Source organism: Phasianus colchicus, chromosome 10 (assembly GCF_987193195.1).
Source record: "Phasianus colchicus chromosome 10, bPhaCol1.hap1.1, whole genome shotgun sequence".
Lineage (NCBI taxonomy): Eukaryota > Metazoa > Chordata > Aves > Galliformes > Phasianidae > Phasianus > Phasianus colchicus.
Window position 1 is genome coordinate 13692946 of NC_143445.1, and position 19724 is coordinate 13712669.

Below are 19724 nucleotides of genomic sequence, written 5' to 3' on the forward strand. Positions count from 1 at the left end.
TCTTCAGAATCTTCAAGCTTTAGGTTTTGTTGATCCATGACTGTAGAAGACGTGAGGGAAGAACGGAAGCCAAATGGATCAGCTCTGGTGTGCTTAGCCAAAGCATTCCTCACTTGCTTTGACTCCAATCCTGTGTGAAGGTGAAAGAGCAGCCTTGTGAAGGTACACATCAATTGCACTTGATTGTTTGAAATGGCTGCATGTATTCCTACAGAATCTAATGGATCTGTTTAGTAGACTGCTGTGAAGTGTCTAACAAGTTTGAAATTTCTTTCCAATCATAATTCATATTGAAATTCAGATTTCTGACTAACCAAATTTGTGTTTTGCTTGTTTAGGTGCACGTTCTGCTGTCACAAGTATCTTGTGTTGTTGGATTTGTTGAGACTTCAGATTTTCTCCTGAATGATCTCAACTTCTCCTTTAGGAGTTTCATACAACTGTGGAAACTAGTTGCTTCCACAGCTCAGTGTATGCAAAATCTGCTCTGAAGCTTGAAATGTTCATTTGCTGTTCAAAGCAGTTGGCAGATGTGAGTGAAGTACTGTTATCTAGAGGATGCATTTTGCTGTTTTACTTTCCATTTCAAGAGCAGAGTCATGGTGAAGCCTGATTGCCTGCTGTGCTTCTAAGAAGTTCCTCTAAAAAGCAGAGAAGCTTCTAAGGCACTATTCAAAACTGCTTTCTTGCAAGTTTCCAAATTAGCTTGAGGATGAACAAGAAAGTGTGCAACCATGATAAACAGTTATGAATGATGGCAATTACTAGGCGAGATAAGAATCCCAGATTGTATGGAAGTTTCTTGTTTGACATAAAAAGAACTTCGGAAGTTTGGTATCTTGAGGCTTTTTTTTCCCTGACTTACTGTGTCATTCAAAGAGGTCTGGAAAGCCCAGTGAGAGTGAGCTTTGCAGCACCACGTTGCCGGTTGATAACACCAAGTGCCATTGGCTTTCCTTCTCTAGGAAGAGATGCTAATTTTACCAGTCTTCAGTTCCCTGAACTAAACCAAGAAATTATTTTTTTTTCTTAATTCTCCCTGTTACTTTTTCTTCAACGCAGCAGCAGGTTTGGATTGATAGTTTTATGCTCTTGTCATCAGTTCAGGCACAAGAGGAGCACATGAGAATTTGAGACCACTATCTTCTTTCAGCCCTGCTTACTCCTTTTTAAGTGATCAGGTTTGTACCCAGGTCTGTTTGTCAGGTTGGTTTGAGTGAGCTTCATCCGCGTCCCTTAAAAAACAAAAATTAGATGTGGGTATGCTGGGTTGGTGTTCTCCCATCTTAGTGGTCCTAGTGCTGAAGACTGACATAGTTACAGCAATTCCAGTCACGTCTACGGCAATCTCAGCTGCTGCTTCTCCTGTGCTTCGGCCAGTTCCTTGATGTTCAGTTTCTGATGTACTTGTTAATTTCACTAAGGAAGTAAATATAAACTGTGAAGGGTTTCTGTTTGACTTGGTCTTTCAAATATTATCATTACAGCTACAATGGTTTAATGATTGCTTTCCTGTTCGGGAATTGATGCAACTTTCAGAGTTTTGAGTATGTTTCATGCAGATCTACCTTTATTCGTCCAGCTTTCTAGCTGAGGTCGTAACACTTCGTTCCTTTCATTATTTATAATACTTCTGGTAATGTGGAGTAGTGTTAAGTTGTTGAAGTGAAACTTGCTGATTATCAGAGGCTTATTGCCGTCCTTTGTTAGATAAGCTCTTGTGTATTTTTTTCAAAAATAGCCTGTTGCTTCTTGTGTGTTCTTGAGCTTTTCCAAGAAGCAATCGCTTCCAAGTGCTGAGAAATGGTTTTACAGAGCTGTGCGGTGTGTTGAATTTGGCCAAGTAATATTGCAGGAGTTGTAGGTTGCCCTTTTTACCTCCGTTATCTATTTTTGCATGCTAAAACTATACTTTTAGATAACCTACAATAAAAATATTATTGGTACAGGGCTGTCTGATCTTTTAAGACTTTCTCTGTATAACTTAGCAGTGATAGCTTTCAGTTCAAATAAATATGTCTTTTGATTATTTAAGCAGTTTCATTGTGATTGTCACATGCTTTAGTCATCCTTGGCTAGTACAAATGTTAATAAGGAGTACTTGATTTACAGAAGAGCTTTATCTGTACTTCTCAGTGTAAGCTGAACTCCTTCGAAATATTTGCAGTCAGCAGCAATAGATTTTGAAGTTGGTTTTCAAGCCAAGAGAAATTTCAGATTTTATGGTATATTCATACAGCTTTGTCTGCTATGTTACTAGCTACCTGTGATCAAATCCTGACACTCTCTCATCTCTTGTAACAGCTAATGTTTCTGGTGCTTCAGCAAGAATGTTGGTGATTCGTTTGTCAGTGGTGATCAAGCTTTTCTTCCAGCTGGAGGCATCTGTTTGTCCTGAGAAATGCGACTGCTCTTTCAAAAATGCGATTCATTGCTCTGGTCCTCACATAACAGACCTGGAATCATTAAATCTTCCTTGCAACATGACAAAAATTCACATAACAGACACTAATGTAACATACGTGCAGGATGTTTTTTCTGGGATGGGAGAACTGCAGCATCTCATCTTGTCTTCAAACAATATTGCTCTGATCTCACCAGAGGCATTTAAAGGCTTGAGAAGGCTGAAAGCCCTCAAACTGCTAGATAACAATCTGGTTGAACTTCCTCCAGAAGTGTTCAATGACACGGTACAACTTCAGCAACTGATCATAGAAAATAACAGGCTGAAATCCATCCAAGAGAATCTGTTTGACAGACTAAGCAGTTTGGAGGAGCTTTTCTTGAACAAAAACCAACTAAGAACACTTCCCAGTGGTGTGCTGAAGAAACTTGCCAAACTCAAAGTACTGAATTTGTCAAGAAATTCTTTGGCAGTGCTGCCTAGAAATATATTTAGTGCATTAACTAAGCTTGAGAAGCTGATGTTGTACTTTAACAGGCTCTCTTCAATAGAGTCTGGTATATTTGATAGCCTGAGGGAGCTGCTGGAACTCTTTCTGCATTCCAATGACATTCAGTCTATTGCCCCTGATGTATTTCATCACCTTCATAAACTTAGAAGCCTAACGCTCTCCAGAAACAAGCTTGAGATTTTGCCCCCTGGGCTCTTTCTGCACTTGCGTGATCTGTCTAAACTGACCTTATATGGGAACCCACTGAAGTCTCTTCCAGAAGTGTTGTTTGGAGAAATGAGGAATCTTGGTAGCCTGTGGCTGTATCACACAAAGCTCTCAACAATACCAGACTTTGTATTCAGTAACTTGACAAATTTGGAGCTTCTTGTGCTGAGTTTTAATCCGGAGCTTAGCGTTCTTCCTGAGAATGTGTTCAGCGGGCTGAAGGAACTGCGGGGCCTTTCTCTGCATACAAATAATATTTCCAGGCTGCCAGAGGGCATCTTCCAGAGCCTTCAGAATCTGCAGAACGTTTCCCTTTTCAGTTCCAGGCTTCAGGTTCTTCCAAGAAGCCTCTTCCGTAATCTCAAGCACCTCCAGAAAGTTTACCTCAATAGTACTAAGCTGCAGTCTCTTCCTGAAGATCTATTTACCACTTTACCTGAGCTGCAAGAAGTCTACCTTGATGACAACCCTTGGAAATGTGATTGCCAAATTCTTGGCTTCCGCGAGTGGCTCCAGAAGAGCACAGAGGTAGTAAAAGAAGCACAGTCTCTGATGTGTGACAGCCCGCTCTCATTAAGGAACATTTCTCTTCTGGCTCTAACAGATCACCACCTGAAGTGCCTGCCAACCACAGCCATTACGTACCAGATGTTCAAGTCAACTTATTCCCAGACTTCAACTTCTCTTACGATGGAGCACTTGAAATCATCTTGGGAGACTGTAACAGCAGTGTCTGACTTAGATACCAGCACACCTACATCAGTTCCAGTTGAAAGAGCAACTCCAGGTTTTACCTATTCACACATTCAAGACATTGAAGGCTCTGGCTCTCATTTCTTAGATGTTCCAACCCAAACTTCTCCCAGCATCATAGAAACCAACAGTGTCAGAGGAACAGTTCTGACTACTCCTGCCCAGTGGGACGAATTACCTGCTTACAGAAGCACCCAGCCCTATTTTAATACCAGAATTGCTTGTTGTCAGATATTCTTGTGCCTTCACAGTTTGGTTTTAGCACTCCAGACTGTCATCATTGTTCTCAGTCTGTCTGTGGTGGTTAAAACCAGGCAACTCTTGCACTCCAGACATGTTCTTGCTCAGCCTGTAGTTCTCATAAAATTTGTAAAACAGTAGAGATTACCAGTCAAAGAAAGGATTAGAAACATTGCAGTGAAAGCATGTTGAGCATTTGGACAGTTGGCTTGGTTCAGATATGGCTTACAAATCTCCACAGCAAGGACCACAAACACCTTGTCTCTACAGTATAACAAAAATGTGCTTTTATCTACCTTAGTGTTTGCCAAAAGTGACTGTAGTCACTGCACGTTGCGATGGCACTTGGTGTACAGAACACAGATGGGAAGCTGAAAGAAAATCCACATCCACCTCCACACACAGCTCTGCCCTTCAGTCAGTGTGCTGCTGCCTTCCTGCATTGGACTGCAGCCCTGCCCTGCTCAACCACTGCCCTGGATGCAGCCCCTCCATGCGACTGGCTTGTGAGACAGAGCTCTCCGTGGGCGAGGAAAAAATGCAAACAGCATGGGGAGGTTTACACGGGAGCACAGCTTTAACTGTTGTTTAAAGGTTGCCTGGAGTACTCCAAATATTATTGTGCCTTACATTGCCTGCAGTGTTTTGTGTCCTTATTGAGAAAACAAATGGTATTTTTGGGAGGACATGCTGGAAAATAGCTTTTAAAAAGGGCAGGAGAGGGAGGGGGGAGTGGAAGTGACGGGGCAGAATGGTATGATGTAAGTGTTTTTGTTTTTGCCTTCTATTCTCAGCCCCAGTGCAGGATGTGTGAGGAAGAAGGTAATGTCTATTACCATACAAAGCTGATAGAGTTTTCCTCTATCCTAGAGGAATGTAAGATAGATGCTGGTCTAGATGTACACTTGCAATGAATTCTATAGTTTGTTTTTAAAACTTTGTCACATTCCTGAAGATTCAGCTTTGTAGTAAAATGCTTTCATCCCTGAATTTTGACAGTGATGTGAAAAGCATGGGACAACTTGCCGTGTGTTGCAGTGTGAACCTGGTGTGCCATGCAGATAGCCAGGGCTCTGCAGCATGGAGGCTGAGTGTCAGCAGGTGCCTCCGCCTGTTTGGAAGCTGGCCAGGCAGCTGCTGGCCTTGTCCCCAGTTTCAGCATGGAACTGAGCTGTGCTTCATTGAAGTCACCAGCATGCAGGTGTGAGAAAGGCACATTCAGTGTTAGTATGTTGTTCTCATTACCTAGGCTTGCTCCCCAGCTTCCAGCCCTTTCAAGCCTTTGATATGCAAAGGCAACTACAAGGTAATAGCGAGACTTTTGGCCTTAGTACTTAGAAATATTTCGAGTGAGATGAATATTCTAGTTTGCAGGTAGACTCATTTGGGTGGGTACTCATTTGGTAGCTCTCACTTTTTAGTTTTTATCTTAACTGTATGACTTATTCTTGAAAGCTCTTCCCCATCATTCAGAAGCTGGGACTGGATTAATGAGCCTCTGCATGTGGCTTCCTGGGTGTGAGACCCAGTGCTCTCACAGTCCTCTTGGAGCCTGGTTTTTTGAAGCAGGGATATTCCTGGGCACTCTGAAGAAGGTGCTCGACAGGCCTGAGGTTAAACAAACCGGCATTTGCAGCAAGTTTGTAGCTTGTCCTCTGTCATACGCTGCTCCGGGCGATGAGAATAAACTGCTGCTGGTGTGGAATTCCTCTTGTAGGCTGTGAAAGAAGGCAATGGGCCTCTGTAAAGTTAAATAACCACCGCCTTGCTTGTGAGATCTACTAAACTTTAGTGAGCCAGTCAGTAGCTAGAGCCACCTCTAAAGGAGGAGCAGCATGTGAAGCAGGCTGGATGGGATTCATTAACAGAAGCACCAGTTTATTGCAGAGTAGTTAAATGAGAAGCACAGAAACAAAATGAATGCTTTACAAGTGGTGTTTCTGGGTTATTGCTAGCACTTGCAAGGAGGCACTTAGTACAAATTTAGTTCTTGTTGGACAGTTGTACTGACCACTCAGCATCTGCCAGCTGCAGGGCTATCATGTAAGTGCCACGCACACATCTGTGTACAGCAGGCAGGGGATGAGTAGGCGATGGGTGAGCAAAGTTGGGCAGCTGTATGGCTGCACTGGTCATTGCCTCCCTTGGTGCTGCACTGAGGAAATGGGCTCACTCTTGAATGCACACTGATTTGTAAGAAAGCAACAGTTTAGTTGGCACATAGCAATAGTACTGACTTACAGCTGGCTCTCTGCATGTCCTGGCTGCTGTGTGGGCAGGGTGCAGGGCAGCAGGTAAGCAGCAGCTGCTACCTATTGATCCCTTCATTGGCTGTCCCAGCCCAAACCAGGCCAGCTCTGCCTTGGCGTGTCTCCCATGGCTCGCTAGCTGCAATTGCTGCACTCTGGCACGTGGGGGCTTTGGCACATTGCTGCGTACAGTGAGGCACAAGGAGGATGATGATCTGTCTCTGCATGCTGTCATCGGGCTTTCCCCACTCCTGAGCCAGACGGGGGAAGTGAAGTCAGCAGACAACAAAAGGCTGGAGCAGTGTGAGCACGGGGTGTTTCATCAAGTCTTCCTTTCTTCCCTCTGATGGAGGTGTCATGTTTTGTTCTGCCTCTGATTCATTGCTTGTTGCCCAGTATAGCTCAGTCCTTCCTGGAAATCTCCAGCCTGGGAAATCAGAGGAAATCCTTATTTAGATCCCACCTCCATTAACCCTGGCAAAGGGGTTCTCCCAGTCAGCGTCACACAGATGCAGCAGGTGGAGGCAGCAACAAGGGCTACTTGGGAAAAGCAAGTGACAAGTCTTCCCGGCAGCGAGGGCTCCTCAGGAAAAGCACATGGCAAGGTTTTCCCCAGCCCTGCTGCTGCTTCCTTACATCCCATCTAAACCTCCCCTGGGAGGTGGTGGGGTGGCTGATCATGTCCTGGACTGAGGGTGGGTGCAAGCTGTGTTCACCTGCATACTGCTTTTTCCTCCTGCTGGGTCCCTGCCTGCACCTTGCAAACCACCAATGCTGCACCTTGCAAACCACCAATGCTGCACCTGTGACCCTTAGCATCCGCTGCCCTTTCCACCTCACCTCTGCCACATGAGATAGTGGCTGTCTGAGGACCTTTGTTACCACTTGCAGCAGTGACTGACTGAGTCTCACGGTATGCAGCTTGTTTGGAAGCTTGATGAATTACCATCATCACTGCTAACTTAGAGCACAGTTGTACCCATCCCAGCCCTCTGGCACCTTCAGGAGCCACATCTCACATCCTGCTCCTCCCTGTCCCAGAAGCAAGGAGCAGCTAGGTGGTGGCAAACGTGCTGTGACGCTTTGACCACAGGACCTCCAGCAGAGTGGAAGTCTGGTGTGGGAGCTGGCTGAGAGACAGAAGTGTGGGATCCTCTTGATGATGTTATGGGGAGTCTCCCCCAGCCCAGGGACAGCACATCTCACCCAGGGCAGCTGATTCAGCAGCTGTGCTATCAGCACAGAGCATTTCCTAGAGATTTCAGAACAGAGGGGGAGATGGAGCTAACCCCCCCCCCCCCCCCCCCCCCCACACACACACAGGATGAGTGCTGGGGTTGCAAATATTTACAAACTCCAAGAGGCCTGAGGCTTCATCCAAGACATGGGCAAATTGTCACATTCTCTCAACCAAAACCTGAATTTGCATCCCCTTGCTGGGTGTTCCTGAGCAGATGAGCCTTCACACATCCTCACATGTGGGATACACTGCCACAGCCCTGCTTTGCTACAGAGAAGAGTGATCTTAGCTGCACCTGGGGATGCTGCCACCAGGTTGGGCCCCCCTTGAGCAATTGCTGCTGCAGGATCCTTGTGTTTTGCGCCTTTGTTTCTCTCAGAAGGTAAGAGCCTAGAGCATGGAGTCAGGGAGCAGCTCCACAGTCTTCTTCCCAGGCTGGGGTTGGGGAAGGGGCTGGTGCAGAATGAGCTTTCCCCTCAGCCCTGCTCCAGCCTGTCCTGCTCCAGCTTGCAGCACCCGCACCCCACTCGGACAAGTTCTTTCCGCTTTGGTTGTTGCTGCTCACAGCGGATTTGGCTGCAGTCCCTGCATTCCTTCCAGGCTAGCACTGCCCTGGGCCCAGGCCAAACCCTGCTGCTATCACTTAGAGCAGCTGGGAGCAGTGCTGTGCACCTCTACCAGCTCAGCCAGCCCCTCTGAAGTTTGTATGCAGAAGTGTTGGCTATGAGTCCTGCTCTGGGGGCAGCTCTTCTTTGTACTGTCCTGGTGGGATCTGTTTCCTGGCTATACCCTCACTGCTGTGCACATGAATTCTCTGGAGGCAGTACCCCAATCCCAGGGGTGGGTGCAGATAGGCTGTCCATACCTGTGAGCAGCCCTGGCCCTCCATGCTTGAGCTGAACTGGTTGTGGGGCCTGAGTGCCTGGGTAGGAGCTTTCACAAAGGGCAGGTGGGGGTTAGGGAGAGGGCTGCAGGTGCCTCTCAAATGGGAGGCCACTCCTTGGCCACACTCCAGCCTATACATCCTGCTGCTCAGCCCTCAGTCTCAGAATGACTTGGGTTGGAAGGGACCTTCAAGCCCACCCAGCTCCAACCCCTGCCATGGGCTTGTCGCCCACCCAACTTGGCCTCAGGCAGCTCCAGGAATGCAGCACCCACAGCCTCACCACCTCTGAGTAATGAATTTCTTCCTAATATTTAATCTAAATCTCCCCTTTTATTTAAGAAAACAAACAAAAACATTCCCTCTTATCCAGTCACTTTCAAAAGTGTAAAAAGTTGATTCCCTTCCTGCTTATAAGCTCCTCTCAAGTATTAGAAGGCATAGCGAGATCTTCCTGTAGCCTTCTCTTCTCCAGTCTGAATCCCCCCCAGCTCCCTCCTCCTCTCTGCATAGGGGAAGATGCTCCAGCCCTTTGGTCATCTTCATAGCCCTCCTCTGGCTCCCTCTGGATAGCATTCCTTCCTTCTACTGTGTCAGCTGCACCACTCAGCTTAGTGCCATCAGCAAACTGGCTGAGGGTACATTCAATCCCACAGTCCAGGTCTTTGAAGAGCACCAGACCCAAGACAGACCCAGGGGAGGGTATTTTCTGGTTTTTTTTAGATATTAAAAAACACTTTTTAGATACCAGCTATTTTTCAATGATACTATGCAAAAGACACAGGCGGGAGAGAGATGACTGTTGCAACTTATGTTCTTTCTCTAGTATCATCTGCAAGACATCATCCACCTGATTCAACTCAAAGTAGATATGCTGGAGTTCTAGGTTGGGGATGATGAGTGAGATAAGCTGGCTTACATTCATGCACAGATTTTTAGTTTTCCCTGTAATGCTATTAGTGTCTCCTTTTGGGCCCCTGCCAGAATTCTATGCCTCCCAGAACATCTCTGAGTCTCCATATCCTGGAGTCCATCTATAATGGAATGGAAAGTACCATAGTGATAGCAGAGCAGGAATGTCTTCAACTACAGCAAAAAGTAACAAGTCCAAATACAGGAGACACAGAACTAAAGGAAAAGAGCTGCTTACCTCTGAAAAGCATCAGGTGGGCAGGAGCCTCAAGTAAGAGATGCTCTCACCTCCACTGCCAACCCTTAAATGAGGTCTGGGAAAGGGTGCATCCTGGCTCCACCCCTTCCGTCACTCAGGTACATTGCATGCATCTGAGTTCCGTGAGTTGGCCCTGCCTTCCCCCAGGTGCTCAATCACTGCTTCAGGCCATGACTCAGCATTTCCACTACACCATCAGTTTAGTTTTCTCCTCTGTGGACTTTCCCAGCTTTTCTTTCAGCTCCTGCAGCTTAACTTGGCAGCAACCTGTGTGGTTTTTTTTCCCAGCATCTCCTATTCCTGCTGGCTTTTCAAGAATTCTGTTTTCAGGCAACAACTCTAATGTCCAATTTCTTCCACCTTGCACCCAAAAAATCCCACTCTGCAGAAATATTCTTCAGCCCCACTGCTCTTCTCCTGCTCCTTTATATCAATCTCCTCCTGTATGTTGAGGACCTGCAGTTCTCTGCCTCAAGAGAGCATCTTTCCTGGCATGATGCACTGTTAGAAGGGTTGCTGTCTGAATAGGACAAGAGGTTTCAAAATAAAAGAGGGGAGATTTAGACTAGATGTAAGGAAGAATCTGTTTACATTAAGGGTGGTGAGGCACTGGCATAGGTTGCCCAGAGAGGCAGTGGGTGCCCCAACCATGGAGACACCCAAGATCAGGCTGGATGGGGCTCTGAGCACCTGACGGAGCTGTAGGTGTCCCTGTTCAGTGCAGAGGGTTGGACCAGATGGCCTTTAAGAGTCTTTTCCAACTCAAATGGTTCTATGATTCTGTGATCTCTGCTTCTTTCCACCCTGCTCCCCCTTCCTTCACACAGCTGGGTTTGCCCCCCCCTTCACCCCGAGTCCCTCAGCCCCTGGGGGGAAATGGGTGCTTCTCAGAGCAGGGAGGGCAGTTTGCAGGAGTCAGAAATACCTGGGGTTGTCCCAGATCTGCACTGTAGAGAGCAGAGAGTGTGGAGGTGTCCATTCCCTCCACCAAATGCACCTCAGAGCAGGAGGTTCCTGTGGGCTCTGCTTGTCAGGAGCACATCCCTGCATCCCTCTGCAGCCCAGGGGGACCCCAGGGCTGGGGGGGCACAGAGGTGGGGCTGCCGGTGCTGTGGGTGAGCCTACACCACTCAGCTGGTAGGCAAATGAGTAATGCACTCCTCTGGCCAAGCCCAAAAGCTGCTAAGTTAAGCAGTGATTTGTGTTTTTCCAAGCTGTTTCGAGTCCCTTGGTGATTCAGAGCCGCCCAGCTTTGCTACCCCAGCAGCCCCAGCTGTGTGAATGTGTTGGGTGGGGCCAGCACAGATGCAGCCAGGACTGTCCCAGTTCTGGACCGTGAAGCAAAACATGGTGACACCACATCACTGGGACGTGGGGATGCGAGCACCCCTTCCCCTCCTGTCTCTGCTCCTCTGCCTTGCCTTTAGCCAGGGGGTGCACAATGATGCCAGCCCCTGCCCATGCTGTCCCTGGAGGAATGCCCTAGGGCTGGTCCCTGTGCACCATTCCCTGCAGCACCCTTCCTGCCAGAATGGTTTGGGGGTGCGGTCACATTCTGCCCCAGCCCCATGTGCTGCATCTGCCCCTGCTGGGGCCACGCTGCTTGGAAGATGCTGAGTGTGACATTCCTCTGTCGGCCCGGGTCTGGAGTGGTGCTTTTCCAGCCACTCTGGGTTTTGATTTCTATGTGTCTCGCTGAGAGCCATGTGCCTGGAGGGTGACTCAGAGTGGGCAGCAGCCCAGCAATGCTGGCAGTGGGCAGCCACATCTGGCAGACAAGGGGTGATAAGGCTAGGCCAACCCCACTCAGTACCAGGGTGCAGGCCAGTTCCCAGCTGCTGCCTGACCTCCCAGTGCATCACTCACGGAAGCAGGGAGTCTATTTTGGGAATGGCATCACTGGGAAAAACTGCTGCATCAACAGCATGTGAAGTAAAGCAGCTGGGGACAGTGTTTTCAAAATGCCTATTTTCCATCCCAGCTTTTCTCCTGGGCATGGGCAGCCAAGCAGCAGGGGATGCTGTGAGGGCAGAGCCAGGCTGGGTGCTTCCCCTGGCATAGAGGGGACCCGCACCCCCCAGCACATCCAACAGCAGCCAGGCCCAAGCTCATCCCCCTGGGAACACCCTCTAGATGTGATGTGGCAGTAGCTGACGGAAAGGTCTTGCTCCCACACTCTTCTCACGGTCCAAGTCCAGCTGCAAACTGCCTTCTCCATCTCTGCAGCCTGCAGTGTCCTCTTCCCCTGCGTGCCACCAGCCCTTCCAGCATGGCACGCTGCACAGAGTGGCAGAGAACAAGTGATGCTGCACCCAGCACCCATGCTGTGCTGAGGAGTGTGTTCAGAGGCAATACTGTGCTGTTCCCATCTCAGGCAGCTCATTAGGGTGTCTGGGACCTGAACTGCTGCAGAAACGTGGGTGGGCTGAGACAGGATTAGAGGCAGCCAGGAAGTCCTGCTGCCCCGTGGTTAGCACAGGGCTGCTGCTGGCTCAGAACAAGGCTCCACACGTGTTGTTTTTCCCATGGTCGTATCTCCCAAATCTCTGCTTGTGGCTGCTGCTGGACCAGGCTGCCTGGGAGAGGTGGGCACGGGGCAGCCAGGCAGGTGGTGGGGCCAAAGGAAAGGCAGGGCTGGTGCCCCAGTGAGTCACGGTCCCTGGCTGTGTGCTGGGGGCTGCAGGGCTGAGCTGCACGCAGCGTGCTGGCTGCCGTGCACAGCGTGTTCTCAGGGCCGACTGCTTGTCTTCAAGTGAGAGGGTTCACAAGTGAGAAACCAGCCACTCCATCTCCCAGTCAATCACTCTGTTTGCTGAGGAAGTGAGAGCTGGAAGCTGCTCTGCTGCTGTGATTTCCGTAACCCTGCCGCTGCCCCTGTGCTGATTCATTGATTTGGACGGGTTATATACTGGGAGGGGAAGCGTGAACCGCACTCGGCGCTCCTGCCAGCACGGAGCTGTGCTCGCTCAGTGCTCACGGCTACAGGACATGGGTAAGTCTCCCTTCTGCTGTAATCCCCCACCCCCAGCGCGGCCCTGAGACCCCGGGGACCCTCAGAACATCACTGAGGGGTGGGAGGATGGCTGGCTGGTGTGCATGCTGAGCACCTTTTGGTGAGTTGGAGGTATTTGTCCTACAAGCGTTCTTCAACAAACTGAGTTAGGTGGGCAGTTTCTTAAATGATAACCCATAAAGAATGTTAAAGGAGGGGCAGAAATTTAGGGGGGCTGAGGTTAGAATCGCTTGGATGCTGAGGGGTTGCGTGTTCAACCCCTTGGTCTGCAAGCTTTTGTCCCTTAAAAGAGAAAGGGAGGTAAATTGCTTTCAGCTGTCTTTCCTGAACTGCCCTCCAGTTGGATGCTCCATGAGCTCACTTACAGGGAGTGACATGAGCTGTGCTTTTGATGTGCAAAGCATTTGGTGGAGTTTATAAGCTGCTTGCTATAAACAAAACTCTTCTGGGATGCAGATTGTTTCCATATGTGAGCCATAAGCCGTGCTGGTTGCAGAGGGCTCCTCCCTCCCCTCCAGCAACAGGCGCTTCCCTGCACTCCTGTGTGCTCCCAGCCGTGCCTGGCTGAGCCCTGCTTTGTGCCTGGGAAGCTCAGGTTTCCTCCTGCCATGTGCCACTGGGAGCTGCCAGCCAGGCACGGACTGCTGCTGTACCCATGGGTGGGCTCCCAGAGCAGGATGGAGGGGAGAATGTCCTTGATGTGTGCAGATAGATGATGGCATAGCAAAGCCCTTTTCCTCCAGTAGCTCCTGTGACAGCCCTGGGCTTTTCTGATGCTGGTGACTGCTGGTTTGGGACTCTCCACCTTCTGGGGATGCTGGCAGGCTAACAGCACCAGGACCAGCTCACCAAGCTCACTGCAAAACAGGAAACCACGTTCCCAGCTGCTGGAGGAGCGGGGCACGCCAGGGATGCCACTAATAGCTGTGGTGTGACAGCGAGACGCCGCTGCAGGCTCTGCCCTGCCTGGCCCAGAACTCCTGGGGAGGAGTGTGTCCGGCCCTGGGAAGGCAGCACCATCCCGAGGTGGGCGGTGAACCTCCTACTTTCTTTTCACCGCAGGCCCCATGGAGCAGGGAGGTTGGTGGCTGCTGCTGCTGCTGCTGGGCTTTCACCCGGTCTGCGGGCAGTGCCCGGAGCAGTGCCAGTGCGTCCGCACTGCCCAGGTGGAGTGCTCCGGCGCCGGCATCACCGCTGTCCCCAGCCCCATCCCCGCCAATGCGGTGACCTTGCAGATCGTCAACACGCGCATCACCGAGCTGGGCGAGGCATCCTTCGGCAACGCCTCCCTGCTCATCGGGCTGCGCATCGAGAAGAACGACCTGCGGCACGTCAGCCCCGACGCCTTCCAGCACCTGCCCGACCTGCGCTACCTCAGCCTGGCCAGCAACAAGCTGCAGGAGCTCCCGGTGCAGGTCTTTCAGCCCCTGGGCAAGCTGGAGTCGCTGCTCCTCTCCAGCAACCAGCTGCTCCGCGTGGAGCCCGACCACTTCGCCCACCTGAGCAACCTGAAGGAGCTGCAGCTGCACGGGAACAATCTGCGGGAGCTGACGGAGGGGCTGTTTGACCAGCTCGCCAGCCTCACCAAGCTCAACCTGGCCCGCAACAACCTCGACCGCCTGCCGCCCCGCGCCTTTGAGCGGCTGCCCCAGCTGCAGGTGCTGCGGCTCTATGAGAACCGGCTGCGGCACATCCCGGCGGGTGCCTTTGATTCACTGCCCGAGCTGCAGGAGCTGGGCCTGCACCAGAACCAGCTGGAGATGCTGTCCCCGGAGCTCTTTGTGCACAATGAGAACCTGCAGAAGCTCTACCTCTCCAACAACCTCCTCACTGCCCTGCCCGCCGGCATCTTCCTGCCGCTGCGTGCCCTCTCCAAGATCACCCTGCACGTCAACCGCCTGCGCGACATTTCCCCAGCTGCCTTCGGCCCCATGCCCAACCTGCGGGAGCTGTGGCTCTATGAGAACGAGCTGGCCGCTCTCCCCGCCGCCGTCTTCAGCAATCTCACCCAGCTGCAGCTCCTGGTGCTCAGCAAGAACCAGCTCCGATCGCTGGCTCCGGGGGCTTTCCGTGGGCTGGGTGAGCTGCTAGAGCTCTCGCTGCACTCCAACGCCCTGCACCGGCTGGATGCTGGGGCACTAGGGGGAATGCCCAAGCTGCAGAACATCTCCCTGCAGAACAACCGCCTGCAGACGCTGCCCCACCGCCTCTTCGCCGCCACTCCGAGGCTGCAGCACATCCAGCTGCACGCCAACACCTTGGAGAGCCTGCCCGCAGGCATCTTCTCCCCGCTGTCCGCCGTGCGGGAGGTGAAGCTGCACAACAACTCGTGGCGTTGTGATCAGGCCATCCTGCCCCTGCGTGCCTGGCTGGAGGCCAACCCCAGCAAGGTGGGTGAGACCCCCCCCGTGTGCGCCCAGCCGGCCCCGCTGCGGGGAACACCCATTGCCGAGCTGCGGCAGGACCAGCTACCCACCGCCCGGCCCAGCAGCCCGCTGCCTGCCCACCCTTCCCAGGAAGTATTGCCATCGGGGCCCCACACCACGCTGCCAGCAACCCCCATGTCTCGGGAGGAGGAAGAAGAGGATGAAGGCAGGGGGTGGTGGGGGCTGACGCGCACGCAGAGCGCGGTGGTAGGGGCTGTCATCGTGCTGTTGTGCGTGGCCCTGCTCTGTGCCCTCGTGGCACTGGTGGTGTATGGCTGTAGAAAGAAGAGTCATGTGGTGCTGATGAGGATGAAAGCACCCAATGAAGCCTGATCTCCCAGGAGCCCCGGGGGCATTGGTGACCCAGAGTTGAATGGGCAGCATCACACCATGTGCCAAGTCCCCTGTGCTGCTCTGCTTCACCGTGCCCCTGCTCTGCAAGCAGGGTGTCAACTACGGGTGCCCCCTTGGCTGCCCTGTCCCCAGCCCCTTCTGCCTCTGTGCTGAATCCCTTCCTGGGGCCCTTCCTGGGGCCAGCAGCCAGAGTACAGGGTGCCAAGTAGCAGAGCAGGGAGCAGCAGCCTGGCCACAGAGCACTGGGACTCCCCCTTCCTCACCTCACATCATCCTCTTGAGCTGCCCCCAGCCCCATGCCCTCAGCCACAGCCTGTGCTGAGGTGTGAAGCCATCACACGGGGCCAAGATCTAAGCACACACCTCATCCCAGGCAGGGCTGTGTGTGCCTTTGCAGCTTAGCCCTGCAGGGCTGGGCTACCTCTGCTTGGCTCTGAGCCTGGTGTGCTCTGTGGTGGCACACCCCAGTGATTTGGCCGCGTCCACGCTGCCCTCCCTGCCTGCAGGCAGAGCAGCAAGAGTGGAGCATCTTCCTCTGCCTCCAGCAGAGTCCTTGTCCTCACACGCCTGTGTTTCCCATGCCAGCAGCACTGCAGGACTACGTGTGCCCTGGGCATCCATCAACTACAGCCCTGCCCAGCACAACTGCACCCTCTCTTCTCCCTGTTCCCAGCCTTGAGAGTGCCCACTCTGTGCCTGCTCCTGCTGCCTGCTCCCAGCCTGAATGCTGCTGGTGGCATAGGGCAGGAGGGCAAAGCCCTGAGATCCAGCTGTGGGCAGGGGGGACTGCACTGCCCCAGCAGCTACTGTGCCTCCTCCAGCCAGCAAGGCGCAGGCAGAGCTCCATGTATGGCGCTGGGCCGTATGGAGTATGGTACTATGGGACAAGAGTCTCAGTGGGTGGTGCTGCTTGTGATGCTCCAGGAGCCAATGCTGGCACAAGCATCAATGCAGTTGTGTGTATGTGATGGCATGGATGCTTTTCTGGGCTGAGACCTGCTCAACAACTGCAAACAGGACTGTGCCTCGGGGCTGTTCAGTACTGCTCTGTGACCATTAAAACACGGTTGTCCAAATCCAAGAGCTGTTTGTCTGCTTCTCTGTGGTGAGAGGCACCCGTGGTAAAGCCAGCAGAAAGACGAGCTTTCATTTATTGCCTCTCTCAAGTGATTCCTTCACAGTGAGAATAACCCATGCAGGCTGTTGGGACAGGGTGAGTGTGTCCTGGCTGCACAGCCCAGCTGGGCTGGGGTGAGGGAGGGCTTAGCCATTCCACTGCAGCATGATGGCTCTTGGAGGGCTCACTGAGACCTTGGCAAGCTTCCTGACACAATGCTGAGAGTCTTGTAGCTCTCTGCACAAAGCAGGTCTTCCAAGGGTGCCTTCACCAGTGGCCCTGCCCTCTGAACCATACCACAATGGCCCCGAGGTGTTCCTCTTCACCGGGATGTTGCTCTTCTTCCTCTCTGTGCTGGTCCTCTCCCCTGGGCAAAGAACTCATGTCAGCCTCATGCCTCAGTGAGACCAATAGAGCCCAAGGACACTCCTGTTGGGCTGCTGCATGCAGGCACACTGCGTTTGGTGTGGGCCCAGTGTCACAACCCCAGGGCATGGCTGGGGCCATGGCCATGATTCCCCACTGTGATGCCTGCCTGTGGCTCCTGCCCTTGCACCCCGTGTGCATTCACCTCTGCTCTCAGGGGCTGGGCTGTTTTTTGGAGTGCTCCAAGGACATGGGTTGTTGTTGCTGATAAGCGGAAAGGGGCAGCTCCACCCCAGCAGGAACATGTTGTCAGCTGCCTCCACATCCGCCCCAGGACACATCTTCCCTTCTTGGAGAGTTTCACTCCTGGCAGCAGGCTGTGTTCCCTGCGGTGGTGGTCCCTGTGATGCCGCTCTCGGTAAGTGGCAGCAGTAGGCTGTGGGACTGAGGACAGGGGTGTAGGGCAGGTGGGGAGTGCTGGAACCACGTCGGGTGCTGGGAGGGAAGGCTGGGCCCAACACTGCCCTGCAGCACTGCCATAAGGCCGAACCCCCCCAGCTGCAGGCATCTCCATGTGGATGTCACCGTGGTGTGGCAGAGTCCCCATTGCAGCACTGTGCTGCTCAGCATGGGCACAGCACCATGGGGTGTTCCAGCTCAGCCCTTGCACGTGTGCAGGCATGTGCCCTTAGCAGGAGCTCAGGCTCCAGAACATTACTGCAAAAGGAAGTGTTGGATGAGCAATTAGGAACACGACTGCTCAGCCGAGTGCAGCGGGCACAGCTGCCCTGCAGCAGGGGCTGAGGCCACACTCCTCCTGCAGTGCAGCGTGCTGCTCCCTGCCATACTGGGGCTGGGGGCCCTGCTGGTCTGGGGGCTGCCCTCGCCCTGCCCCCTGCCCTGCCAGTGCTATGGCCATGCCAGCGTCTTCTGCTCAGAGGAGAGGATGAGGGAGATCCCAGCGGGCCTGCCTGGCAATGCCACACAGCTCTTCTTTGTGGAGACGGCCCTGAGCCACATCCGGAGCGGTGCGCTGGGCCCCAGCACTGCCCTCACCAAATTGGTGTTCATCAACAACCACATCCAGGAGCTGGAGCCCGGCGCCTTCCGCGGGCTGCCCAACCTGGCTGAGCTGGAGCTGTCGGGCAGCCCACTGCCATCTGTCAGCCCAGAGCTGCTGAAGGGGCTGCCCAGCCTCACCGTGCTGTCCCTCAGCTCCAATGCCCTCCGCTCTCTGCACCCGGAGCTCTTCGCTGCTGTGGGCAGCCTGCAGGACCTGCGCCTGCAGGGAAATAGGATTGAGGCACTGTCCCATGACATCTTCCACCCGCTGCGACATCTCCGGGCCTTGGACCTCTCGCAGAATGTGCTGGCTGAGCTGCCTGAGGGGCTGCTGGTCCCGCTCACTGCTCTGCGCATCCTGAAGCTGAGCAACAACATGCTGGCACAGCTGCCACCCTGTGCCTTTATAACACTAACCCAGCTGGCCGAGCTGCACCTGGATGGCAACCAGCTGGCTGAGCTGCCACCTGGTGCCTTTACTGGGCTGGCAGGGCTGCAGCGGCTGCAGCTGCAGCACAACACCCTGGGCAGCCTGGCCCCTGCCACCTTCTCTGGCCTCACCAACCTCACCTCCCTCAGTCTGGAGGGGAACCGCCTGACTCAGCTGCCTGCCGCCCTCTTTCAAGGCACCCCATACCTCCTGCACCTCTCGCTGGCCCGCAACCGCCTGCGGACGCTGCCCAGGGGCCTCTTTGCCAACCTGTCAGCGCTGCAGAGCCTGGCGCTGGAGCACAACGCCCTGTCCTACCTTCCTGCTGAGGCCTTCCATGGACTGGCAGAGCTGACAGCACTGCAGCTGGGCCGAAACAACCTCTCCGTGCTGCCCGCTGGGCTGCTGGATGAGCTGCCCCGCCTGACATCACTGGGACTGGAGCACAACCGCCTGTCCCACCTGCCCACGGGCTTCTTCGATGCCAACGAGGAGCTGGTGCGCGTGAAGCTGGAGAGCAACCCCTGGGTGTGTGACTGCCGCCTCGCCTACCTGCTGAGCTGGCTGCAGGTGTTTGCCGAGCCCCTAATACACATGCAGGCCTCTTGCACCGGCCCCACTGCCCTCGTGGGACGACCCCTCCTGGAGGTGAACCTCCGGCCTCAGGTGTGTGCTCGCCACCAGGGCTGGGAGGCGCCTGGGGAGGACACACCAGGGCAGTGCACCTACAGCGACCCCGAGGGCACCCTGCATATATCCTGCAATGCCACGAGCTGCCAGCAGCTCAGCCTTCGCCTCCCTCCTCCTCCTCCTGGGGAGACAGCACAGCTGGGGCCCGAGTACCAGGGTGACTGGGTGCTGCGCTCCTCCTGCGGCACGCTGAGGGTCAGCATCCTGGTCACGGTGCGGGATGGAGAGCAGGACGTGTCACCTGGTGTTCCTGCCACACCTTAGGGCACCGCACTCTGCTTCGGGGCCGGTGGGCCGGTGCAGCGACTTCAGCCTGGGGAATGACGACGTGTTCGGCTCTGATGTCCCCACCGAGGTCACCAGTCTCAGCAGCGGGACTTCCGGTATTTATTCGCCCAGCCACGCAATCCTCAAGTCCTCGTGTATTTCAAATATCATTAAAAAATAGATATTAATTACCCGTGTGCAGCCATTTCCCACAACAGAGGGTGGGAAGACTTAAGTAAAGCGGCTGCGATCGCGTGGGGACATGCCTGGGTGCTCCGATGTCCCGCTGCCTGGGCATACGCGGCCGCTGCTGCCGGGTGCTGCTGCCGGCGGCGGCCGGC

The 19724-nt window shown here is 53.4% G+C and overlaps 3 protein-coding genes across 4 annotated transcripts; all 3 read left to right on the forward strand.

The window, feature by feature from the left end:
- The first annotated feature begins 72 nt into the window (after positions 1–72).
- On the forward strand, positions 73–4749 carry LOC116230858 (uncharacterized). 2 transcript variants are annotated; one of them, XM_031596244.2, is made up of 2 exons: positions 73–162; positions 2305–4749. In XM_031596244.2, the coding sequence occupies exon 2, from the start codon at positions 2331–2333 to the stop codon at positions 4254–4256; it is 1926 nt and encodes a 641-aa protein (XP_031452104.2). In that variant the 5' UTR covers positions 73–162; positions 2305–2330; the 3' UTR covers positions 4257–4749. The 2 variants fall into 2 exon arrangements, with proteins under 2 accessions (XP_031452104.2, XP_090003504.1); XM_090147378.1 differs by lacking the exon at positions 73–162 and adding an exon at positions 1092–1181.
- A 5874-nt stretch (positions 4750–10623) lies between these two features.
- On the forward strand, positions 10624–17182 carry LRRC15 (leucine rich repeat containing 15). The gene is made up of 2 exons (XM_090147379.1): positions 10624–12650; positions 13734–17182. Exons 1-2 carry the CDS (start codon positions 12647–12649, stop codon positions 15428–15430), a joined length of 1701 nt encoding a protein of 566 aa, XP_090003505.1. The 5' UTR covers positions 10624–12646; the 3' UTR covers positions 15431–17182.
- Positions 17183–17325: 143 nt separating this feature from the next.
- Positions 17326–19556, forward strand: CPN2 (carboxypeptidase N subunit 2). The gene is made up of 2 exons (XM_031596236.2): positions 17326–17352; positions 17758–19556. Exons 1-2 carry the CDS (start codon positions 17341–17343, stop codon positions 19378–19380), a joined length of 1635 nt encoding a protein of 544 aa, XP_031452096.2. The 5' UTR covers positions 17326–17340; the 3' UTR covers positions 19381–19556.
- Positions 19557–19724: the final 168 nt, after the last annotated feature.